The sequence below is a fragment of the Aptenodytes forsteri genome, unplaced genomic scaffold, assembly GCF_000699145.1.
Source record: "Aptenodytes forsteri isolate BGI_AS27 unplaced genomic scaffold, ASM69914v1 Scaffold54, whole genome shotgun sequence".
In the NCBI taxonomy this organism is placed as follows: Eukaryota; Metazoa; Chordata; class Aves; order Sphenisciformes; family Spheniscidae; genus Aptenodytes; species Aptenodytes forsteri.
Window position 1 is genome coordinate 10,648,752 of NW_008796044.1, and position 10,960 is coordinate 10,659,711.

Here is a 10,960-nt window from a genome sequence, read left to right on the forward strand (position 1 = left end):
CAAACTTTTTAGCAGGGCCTGTTGCGACAGGACAAGGGGGAATGGCTTTAACCTAAAGGGGGCTAGATTTAGACTAGATATAAGGAAGACATTTTTTTACGCTGAGGGTGGTGAAACACTGGCCCAGGTTGCCCCGAGAGGTGGTGGATGCCCCATCCCTGGAAACATTCCAGGTCAGGTTGGACGGGGCTCTGAGCAACCTGCTCTAGTTGAAGATGTCCCTGCCCACGGCAGGGGGGTTGGACTAAGATGACCTTAGAGGTCCCTTCCAACCCAAACCATTCTATGATTCTATTCTGCGATTTTCAAGGCCAAGAGGAGCTGGTGGGCTTTAACTTCATTTTAAGTGTAACTGTTGCATCCCATAGGGAATGCAAACCTCACCGCAACGCATGTGAATTTTATGTGGCAGGTTTGACATTTCAGAAAGAAAAGCAGGACCTCCAGGTGCCCCCTACCTTGCTTTTCCTCCTCACCTGTTGGTGGATCCATTGTAACAGTAGTTGGGTAGAAAGTCAAAGTTGAGTTCCCAGAAGACGTGGAGGGTGATGCGCCCATAGGGTGCGGAGACGTTGTGGTTGGCCTCCCGGAACATGGCATCAAAGCTGTCCAAAGTCATATGCTTGCACAGCAACCTGTGAGTCAGGCGATTTATTTCCAAGAGCCACTCCAGCTCCTGCAGCACATAAAGCAGCAGCAGATGCAACATGTTACCAAGGTGACAATAGAAAAAGCTGATTTATTTGCCAAGGGAATGATTTTATATCCACACCCACACAGAACTTTCCAGGTGAGGATGTAGCAAATGCTAAAGACATGAATTTAACTCAGTGGCCGAGGCCAATTGCACTTCCACGCAAGGGGGTCCTGGTCCAGTATCTTGTAAACCTGCAGGAAGCAAAAGTGATTTGTTCCCCACTGAGCACTGGCTGGCTTTCACATCAGTATCCTCCAAAGGTGGAAACTGGTAATTTTACACTACTTGACTCTGATGCTCCTATAACATATCAAAGACAGCAAATCCTGTACATACGCAAACAATGTCTCAGTCACCTTCATCCAACAGGGGGAGTTAAAGTCAAGATTTCCTTCGCACAGGTTACAGCACTCTCTTATGTGAGCTCTGCAAAATCTAACTGCTGACTGTCACCTTATGATTTATGCAGATACTTAATGATCCAATAATAATGCAATTAAAGCTGCATAAATAGAAATAGTAGAGACTCAGCAACATGGCTGGCTGAAATCTACTGTAAGCAGGACGTGAAGCAGAGGACAGTTGACTGTGTATCCATAGCAGTGTATTATTCTCTCTATTCATACTCTCAGTCAATAACAGTTCTTACCACTATGGATGTCAGGTCCTCACTCTCAAAGCGGCTAATGGCCTGGTCTAACGATTTGTACATCGCTGCTGAGATACGCTGGGTAATGAGCCTGTTCAGGTCAATTGATCTACCCAGCAACTGGAAAAAGAAGGGAAGATATTTGCATGTTATATACAGATGGGGAAAAGGTACTTTATTTTTTTCTAACAGTCACAAATTAAAACCAAACATCCAAATCTGCTTAAATGTGAAAGTGGTGATGCAAATGCCTCGGTTGAGTTTACCATTACTTAAGAGGGAAGGAGGGAAATGTGGAGCGTAACTCATTTTCCCCTTGGGCCCCATGCATGAGTGGGGTGTGTCAGAAACAGGTTCAACCCTTCTCATTCCAGCACCAACCTCAGTTGAGCCCAGCACTAGGATGCCTCCCACCAACAAAAGGATAACAGACAAGAGCTACAAGTACTGGAGTCTACTGCTTGTGCTGTACCTGGACATGCCTCTGCTTGAGCAGTGTTTCGTAGCGGTTGGATGGTGGGTATGGAATAATCACCCCGTAATTCTTACATTCAGCCCGGAAACGTTTGTCCAATAAAACACTGAAAAAGGAAGCAGTGTCAGGAAAAAAGAAACATACACTATCAGCTTCTCTCTGGATCTTTTCCAGAGTTGTTTTCATCCTTCTTTTCATCTTGCTCTGAATGCCAAGAAATTTCCACACACTAACAACTCTGCTTACACCACTAAATCACAGAGCAGTGGTTGTTAGCTGGGGACTACCATGCTGTTGTCCACCATTCTTGGCTTTTATGGCTAAAACATTCAAAAAGATAAAAGATTGTGCTGAAAGATATCACTAGTGCCAGGTACTGGTGTGCTCCCTGCTTGAAGATCTGCTGTGGGAACATTTGATTGGTGATGGTGATTGCTCTCCTTCTCTAAGGCCAAATGTGATCTAGAGACAAAACTCCTTGCAGAGTTACACTGAAGACTTAGTTCACCTTTGGGGACATGAGAGGAGGACTCTCAGTAGAGTTCATCCATGTTCTTTAAATGGTTAGAAGGAAATGTCACAAACGGCCTATCTCCCCACAAGGGAGCAAGCGACTCTGCAGAAGTCCTACAGTCAGCTGGTCTGATGTGTGACCTGTGATACTGAGTACCCTTCTGGCCTTTACAAGTCCTGCTGCTTTACTAGGGTGAGGGCAAGTGCATGTTCCTGTTTCTTAGAGATGGGTGACTTCCACTCCTCATCTGCCTGGTACACAAACAGAAGTCAAGCAAGGACATGTCTTCAATAGGCTCGGTTTGCTTTTCTGCTGCTCTCACAAATTGTACTCGGACAGCTACTTAGGATGCCAATTACTATTTTTTCACTTTTAACCACGTCTCCTTACCACCGTTAATTTATTTTCCCCATCCACACTGGTCTGACATGGACAGACAGCTCTGTGGGACAGGGATGATCTATTTTGTTATGTCTACCCACGGTGGCTACTCCCTGAGGGGAACTTTTTGGTTAACAGCAATTTGGATGCAGCAATATCATCACTCAGCAGCAGCGGACAGGTTCTCCTACCTGCCAGCCATTGCTTTATAATAGGCAAAGATCTGATCTGCCAGCTTGTACACAAATTGATCAAAGCACAAATTCACCTGGGGGAGAAAAAAACAAGACATTGTGAGGGTGTCACCAACACAGGGCAGCTCCTTCCTACGCATGCAAGATCAATACAACTCAATAGAGAGCTCTAATTTAATACATACATATATGCCACACTATCTAAAAACTGCACTGCAGTCCTAACATGCTAAAAGTAAGCAGAAAATTGCAGATACATTTCTCTCTTACAGTTTCTGCATGTTCTTACAGGTCCCGGTCCCCCATCCCCAATCACCCTTTTGTCTCAGGGATCTCCGTTTCTCATTTTCCTCTGATGTCTCCTAACCTTCTGCCCATCAGACAGCCTCTTCCATGCCCCCACTGTTTGACAGCCTTTGGCTTCCACTGTTCCCCATGGGTACAGCTGAGCTGAAGCCCTTAATCAGCAGTTTGTAAGCTCTCTGGAGATTTTGATCTTTTGAAAACTTCTCAGTCTGATGGGGTATTTTTTTCAGGAGATGCCTATAATGACTTCACTGAACTGCTGGGCGGGGCTGTCAAACAGGGCAATGTGACCCCGGTGAGCTCTTTCCATACAAAAAAGATGAAGAGAACTTACTTCAGCTTCAATTTCATCATATAGGAATTGCTTTTTGAACTTGGTCAAGGCATAGTATGCGCTGTCATTATAGAGGTCCAAGGGGTACAGTACATACCTGAGGGCAAGAAGACAGATCATGTCTTAAATTAACCTTGGAGCAGCATAAATGGCAGCCAGTGCATGTGCCTGACTTGGTGCAAAAAATAGTTTTTCTCCGACTTGACTCCTATCATCTCCACTCACTCCAGCCCCTCAAATCCTCCCTCTTGCTCCCTATGTCAGAGTTGCTGGAAGCAGCTAGAACACATCTGGATTTGAGCTAACAGTGACTTGTTCAATCAACGCTTGCTCCTTCTCTGCCCTTAAAAAAGCTTTCATGCTGTCCTCACTCCACAGAGTGCCCTGACAATGGCCGTAAAATGGAACACAAAGTATTCCTAATGAGGAAGATACTATGAACATAATTACACTTGCATAACAGCAATTCCTCTCATCATTTATCATGAATATAAAAAAAAAGTGTTTAGGTGCCTTAGCCAGGGCCCACATCCCTTTGGTTGCACATGCTGTCTGACTGCCGCATGCAGATGACGGTACCACCAAGTTGTGCCCACATCCAAATAGAGCAGTTGCCAGCTGCTGGTTTATGGCGCATAAGTAAGTGCCAGAGCCAGGAAGCCGCCCGTGTGCGTCTGCTAACGAGGTATTCATACAGTACACATTGTGACAGCAAGTCAAGAAACATCTATTTTCCCTCCCACGTCAAAAAGACTGTTCATCACTGGCCTACCCTTCTCCACAACAAAATCCCAAGCCCCAGCACATGCACAGTCCCGCCACAGCCCATCGGCTCTTACTCCATCATGGAGGGTTCTTTGGTTTCCAGAATATGGTCCGTGAGGATCCAGGGCATGGACATTTCGATGGGGAACTGGATGCGGCGGCCCATGGTCAGTTCCAGGAAGAACTCCCGAAACCAGAGCTGGGACAGGTCACAGCACTGCTGCAGTGCTTCTGAAACACAGAGGAGATCCCCCCGGTGGGAGGGCACCCATGTTACCACCATGGGGACGGCAGCAAACAAAGTGCACAAGAGGCACCTGCTGCAGCCTCATATTGGACTGGTTTTGGGTGTGGAACATTCTTCTGGGATGTCTTCGTTTTTAAACCCAGACCATGTCCATGCTGTCTGAACACTTTGTAATGGAAGAAGAAAGAAGGGATCATTCCTTTTGCTCTAGGCTCCAGGAAGAACATTTCAATGGCTCAGATTTACCCTGGAAGATTTCTTCTGTGCCCAGTGGCTCAGAAGTTTGTCTAGCACAGAAAGAAAACTCCAGTCCTAGAAATTAAACTACCACTTGTGGCTATTTGCTATTGTTGACTCATTCCTGTTCACATAATGATTACTACCTAGAAACAGGCCTGGATCAGGCAGAAGTAGGACATTTAGGAAAAATCAAGGAAAATCTTCTGCATAGGTCAATGAGGAGGAAAGCTGATCTACCTTTGCCTTTCTGAGCATGCAAGAGTTGGATTCAAGCCTCCCCCTGCCATAACCTCACCACTGATGTTGAGAAGGTGGGTGAAGAAGAAGGACTGCTTGTGGAACTCCTCAATGGCCAAGACTATTGGCCCATCCAAGCTGCTCCTCAGAGTCTTCTTTGAGCCACTCTTGTCTGCTATGAGGGACTCCAGCATGGTCCGCACCATGTAAAGCTTTGGAAGAAAGTTGACATGCAGTTATAACTCTCCATTGAGACACCACCACACACAGCCATGGTGCTCTGCAACAAAAAACAGCACTTCTCTCAGGTGGCTACTACTCTCTGCACCCATAAGCCCTACACCCCTGAAAAAGGAGGCTTTGGAAACTATACAACAAAGCAGGCACCAAAGCAACATTTAATGCACAACAGTGTGAAGACTTTGTGGAAGAGACCACGGAAACAGCTACTAATCCACTGGATGGGAGACTCCTACATGGCTGTAAGACCATTAATTCCCTACACAGGAGATGGACATTTACATACCTGCGTACTTGATGGTCCTACTGCTCGTCGTGGGACTTTAATATCAAATCCACCTTTAGGATCCTTCTCGCCTCTCAGGCAAGGATCATTTGGAGGCTCTCGACCTCCCTCCCAGTCACAGATTGTCTTCCGAATTGCCTGAAGGACACTGGAGTGGGTGGGAGAGGGAAAGTAGTGCTTAAGCTTGATTCTACTTCAAGATGAAAATATTCACTGTTGTGCACATATAGGAGGAAAAGTATCTGAGGTGGGGACATACACTGTCATTACTGGGGGTGTCATGCCCAAAAGTTACCTTGGAAAGAGTTGCTGGCCAAGGTATGTTGGCTGGTTGTATACCAGGGAGGTGTATGCAGGGCCATGTGCTTATATAGTACAAATGTGTTACACAAATAAATACATGGGCTTTGCATTACCTTCAAGAAGGAAAGACCGACCTGATCAGGACGTTCTTCTTCTTCCTGACTGCCTGCCTAAGCGGCTCTCGCAGGGTCACCTGGGCAAAGTCCTGCAGGGCTGCATAGATAGTGTTGCGGATGGCTTGGTTAAAGACACTCTCCATCCGGCCCATCAGCACTTGCAGACCTTTGATCATGGCAATTACCTGAAGCAAAAATTAAAACCGGATGTATTTGCTATCTTTCCATTGTACAGAGAGGTCCATCAATCCAACATTAAGAGAATTTGGGACTAAATTAGTTCTACTCAAGTAAGTTAGGTCCAGTAATTAGGTGGCTAATTTTTTTGATGTTAGCTGCTTTACGGATCACAACAAGCTAAGGACAGCATTTACACTACCAGTTTCTTGCACATGGCCCCTGTCCCTTGTCAGTCTCTGTTTCCACTCCTGATCTCTTGATATCTTTAATAACACACAATCCCAGGAAACTGCACATGCTCCACATGTGGATGCAGCTGCATGGCTTGCACAGACCTGCATCTGCACCAGCGCACAGTCTTCCTTGTACAAGAGCACAGTGACAATTCCCAGGAGGGAGTGAGCCACAAAAATTAAGGCGATATTCAAACCACCTTGGACTGTGTAAGGCAAGATGAAGGTGTGAGGGCCTCCCACAGCCAGGCTTTGAGGACTATTCCCACTGTCCACAGGCAGCCGGACCGAGAATTGACAGGTCCTGGGGACTGGCTGAGGATCTCATGTTTGCACAGCGCCTGAATGTAGCTCCTGATCTTGCTCCAGATCATGCTGCTCTGCAAGCCCACCCACTTTTTTTTTTCAGGAGCCCTGAATCCCCTTGTCAGGTCAGGAAAGGCTTAATACAGCAATATTAAGAAAACATAGGGATTCACCTCTGTCTTTCTCCAGCACACAAACACAGAATAAGAGCAGGATCAAGAAGAGAGGAGAATTGCTCTAGTCATGCACTGGTGCAGTGTTTCTACCCCAGTAGGAGCTCCTAAGAACTTAATTTGTCCCATAATTCTGGTCACCTGTGGGCCACAGGGATGAGGAACCCGCTGAGGAACCTGCCAAGGTGAGATGCCCTTCCCTCCTCTTCCCCTGGCCTGAGGAACACGGACAGGAAACCAGCCCTGGATGGTCCCTACTCTTGTGCAGTTGGCACCTACCTCCACAAAGGCAAACTTCTCTTCACTGGTGTAGTTGTACCGGGTGGCTCTCTCATACTCTTCTGCCGTTCCTGGGCAATCCTTGTTACAGAACTTATCTGTGGGATGAACCAGCTTCCAAGAGTACTAGAGATGGAAAGGGACACTGTCAACATTGCAATGAGTAAGAAGCCAGGCTGGAAAGACTGAAGAGGGCCCTATGCCAGGAAAACACTCCCTAGACATTACTACAGTTGTTTCACATTCCTTTGGGAGCAGAATTTGTGCTTCTTCCTGGCTTTATTATCACTGTACTGAATATTGTTTTTGTTTATTTGGGAGGTTGCCAGTCATATTGAGCTTTTGACATCCATGGATTTGTGTTGAGATGTGGTCGAAGTTTTCCAAATTAAGAATTTCCATCATCATTTGAATTACAGTTTTAGTTGCTCAAGACCAGACTCATCCCAATCAACTTTCAGTACTTAACCAAGGTGTTCAGGTTAGAACAGTCACCCTTCTAACATCAGTGGGGACACCCCAGCACCTGCAAAGGGTGGTTCAGGTCCAGGGTGAGATGATCAAGCTCTCTTTCTCCATTTGGTACAGAGGGTGTTCAGGGTCATTAGCTGCCTGATCTTAGCGTGTTTGTTAATGCCTTACAGTTAGGTGGCATGAAAGTAAGCTCACCTTTCCACAGTCTTTGCTACATGCCATGTTAAAACGTTCACGCTCACCTGGGAAGAGGAGGATGTTACACACTCACCACTTCCATGACGTGGGCACTCCACTTGGACAGCAGCTGCAGTCCCCGTAAAGCAAGATCAAAGAGCTCCCTGTACTCTTCGTCTGATTTCTGGCTGTCCAGTCCTGAGCCAGTGACCACCTGGAGAACATCACATCACATCAGGGCTAGACTCAGCAACTTGCTGCAGAGGCTTCACTGACCCCAACAGCAGCCACAGATCTCTGAAATCCCGGCTGAAATGAACTCCCCATGACCTTACGATCATGCTAAAATTGAGCAGTGCATATACTGTCCCTCAGGAAAAGGGGTATAACTTGGCAAGGCTCTTTTTACCCAGGCAGTCAATTTATTTTCTACACAAAAATGAGTCTGACCTGTCACCTCAAAGCAAATAACTGATTGTTTTCATTCCACTTTCCCATTCCTTTGTGATTGTCTAATACTACTGAAATCCTTGACAGTCCTTTACTGATTTAAAGTTCAAATAAGCACTTACAAATGCCAAAAAGAAAAGGGCTGAGAATGCTAACAGTTCATTAAACTAACAGTGATGAGTGAGGATCACACATTTGCAAAAAAAAGTCACAATTGCATCAGAGAGGGCTCCAACATTCAGTAATGAAAAGAACAGAGATGTCCTCGTGAACTTTCCTCGAAGCCCTGACCAATAGCTCTGTGTAATAGAAAAGACCCATTTACAAGTCATGGGTGTTCTGCCACCTGGCTGAAAATAAACATTTAGTTGCAAAAAATTTTCTGCTTCTTATTTTAACCGAGCTGTGGCCAAAGAGCAGAAGCTTTTGCAGTAGATATTCCAGTGCACATGATTTTGTACCTGCAGGGGCCTTTTATAACTTGCTTTTTTATTGCCGGATTGAGAAGTGTTTTTTTCAACTTGTGTCCTTCTTCCCTCCTCACTGTATGTTCTTGGCAGACCACACTCCTGCCACACTTGTCCTCTCCCAGCCTCGTCTGTCTAACAAGCCTGACTGTGGTGACTACCCACTGAGCTTACCTCGCTGTTGCTGTAGCGAGCAAGCTCTGAGATGAAGCGGATGTGGTCGTCTCGGATCTGGACCATCTGCTCACAGATGTTGTACTGGGGACTTATGCTGCTCTGAGTGCACGTCCACCTGGGCAAAAAAGCAAGGGTTTCAAGGACAGGACACGGGGCTCCACTCAGACACCCCCAGGGACAAAGCCTTGCGCTCAACTGCTCTCTTCACTTCAACATGCTCAAGACATGCCACCTTCAGGGCAAATGTCAGCCTGTGTCTTCTCTCTCATGTACCCTGGAGTGTGAGGTCTTCCAAAGGTGATCTCACACAACGTGATAGGGTTGCTTGCCTCACCTTTCAGCCTGAATATGTCTGCTCCATCCACCCTGAAGGCTGCTCTCCATGTTGGGCTCACCTCCTCCCATGGTCAGAGGTGGCTATTTCCCAGGCCACTGTTGGGCAAGCTTTCAGGGAAGGATGACCTGCAGAGCCCTGGTATCGTTTGCATCCTTTCTGCTAAACTTAGGGATAACCATCCCCTTAGAGGTCATCCCTTCAGGTCTAAAAGGGCTGGGTCATGCTGCCTTCTCCTGCAAGGAAAGACCCTGCAAGGGGCCAGCAAGGAAATTCTGGTTTTGGTTCTGGCTCACACTACCAGCTCAGCGAACAACCCTGAGTATAAATGACGAGCAGAATATGATTGAATGAACTGGATTTTTGTTTGCATTAAGCCACATGTACCATGTAACAGCGTAATGGGGCCCTAAAAGAAGGCAGCGCTCCCCTTCCAAAGGCACAGTCATATGAAGAAATGGTGCAAATTAGGTCTATTTAATTTAACATCTCCTTTTTCCCCATTCTGTATTAGCCACAGATGTAGAACCAGAACAGCTCCAGCAAAATGCTTTGTGCAAGCAAATGTCCGTCAGTAAGACTCTCATGTCCTACTCTGTCATCACAATGTAAATGTTCAGATCTTGCTTTTTTCCCCCCTAAATAATTGTCCATCTTAAGATAGATAGTCATCTTCTCTAATCTAGATTGGCCGTACAAAAGGAAGGTGAGAAACCTGCCTCTGATATGGACACAGACATGAAGACATATTCCTACAATTAACTGCGAGGCACTTGTTGCCAATAGTTGTGGTGGTAGAAGGTCCTGGAAGTGCTGAGCCATGTCATCCCTTGTGAAATCCATCCTCCCACAGTCCCATCGCTCGACTCTTACCCGTTTCAATGTCCTGTGCTCCCCACCGGACAATCGGCAGGTTAGCAGGAATGGCCAGGGCTGCACCAGCCCTCCCTGCCACACACAACCTAGTCCACAGTGCAGAAACAAAGCGCCATGCAGGAAAAACACCAATTAATTCCACTTTCGTGGAGACAGGTAGGGAAAGAAAGTGACAAAAACAGTATTAGTAAGAAATGGGGATTATATGGAACCACCTTGGCAGAGTTAGTGTTGGGAGTCTCATGCAATTTGCTGGGAAAACAAGTGAGTGAGGAAGAAACATTGGTTAGTAAGGTACGGCACACAGACCTGGTAGACAGATTTCAAGACAGACATTAAAATTGTGCACAGGTAAACAGCCCGCGAGCTACCTTGGTTTTGAGATGAGAAAATGAATGCAGCTGACACATCTTTCGTTGAAATGTGCTTTCTGAATGATTTGGGATAAAATTTAAAATTTAAATTGTTTTGGAAAATATTTTTTAAATTTACATTTTGTAGAATTTTTTTCTTTTTTTTTCATTGAAAACCTTTTGCTTGGGAAATTTTGCCATGTTCTATGTTCTTTTCTCGTGAACAATTAATTGGCACTTTTCAACCAGCCTTTGGGAGGGCAGGGGAGGGCCGTTCCTGGGTGAGCCATGTGGCGGGCAGAAAAGCCAGACCCTCCAGGGTGGAAGGGGATGAGCAAACAGAAGCGGAGAGATGAGACTGCAGGTTAGTTCCTGTCCTGCTGAAGAGACAGCTCAGCTAGGCTGCTTCTCGCAGGCGCCGGAGAAACCTGACTTCCGTGCGATATGGTCCCACGGGTGAACGGCCACTCGCTGGTGAAAGGCAGGCTGCCACCCGC

General features: G+C 46.3%; 1 protein-coding gene across 5 annotated transcripts in view; it reads right to left on the bottom strand.

Moving 5' to 3' along the window:
- The window catches only part of CYFIP2 (cytoplasmic FMR1 interacting protein 2), a 47,661-nt gene that overhangs the window by 22,304 nt on the left and 14,397 nt on the right, over positions 1–10,960 (bottom strand). For all 5 annotated transcript variants that reach the window (XM_019473822.1, XM_009285787.1, XM_019473821.1 and 2 more), the window contains 12 exons: positions 8,898–9,015; positions 7,901–8,020; positions 7,156–7,281; positions 6,003–6,169; positions 5,566–5,713; positions 5,098–5,251; positions 4,390–4,546; positions 3,551–3,647; positions 2,908–2,984; positions 1,819–1,927; positions 1,347–1,466; positions 477–676 (listed from right to left, as the gene is read on the bottom strand). In XM_019473822.1, coding sequence (XP_019329367.1) covers positions 477–676; positions 1,347–1,466; positions 1,819–1,927; positions 2,908–2,984; positions 3,551–3,647; positions 4,390–4,546; positions 5,098–5,251; positions 5,566–5,713; positions 6,003–6,169; positions 7,156–7,281; positions 7,901–8,020; positions 8,898–9,015 — 1,593 coding nt within the window. The remainder of the gene's footprint in view (positions 1–476; positions 677–1,346; positions 1,467–1,818; positions 1,928–2,907; positions 2,985–3,550; positions 3,648–4,389; positions 4,547–5,097; positions 5,252–5,565; positions 5,714–6,002; positions 6,170–7,155; positions 7,282–7,900; positions 8,021–8,897; positions 9,016–10,960) is intronic.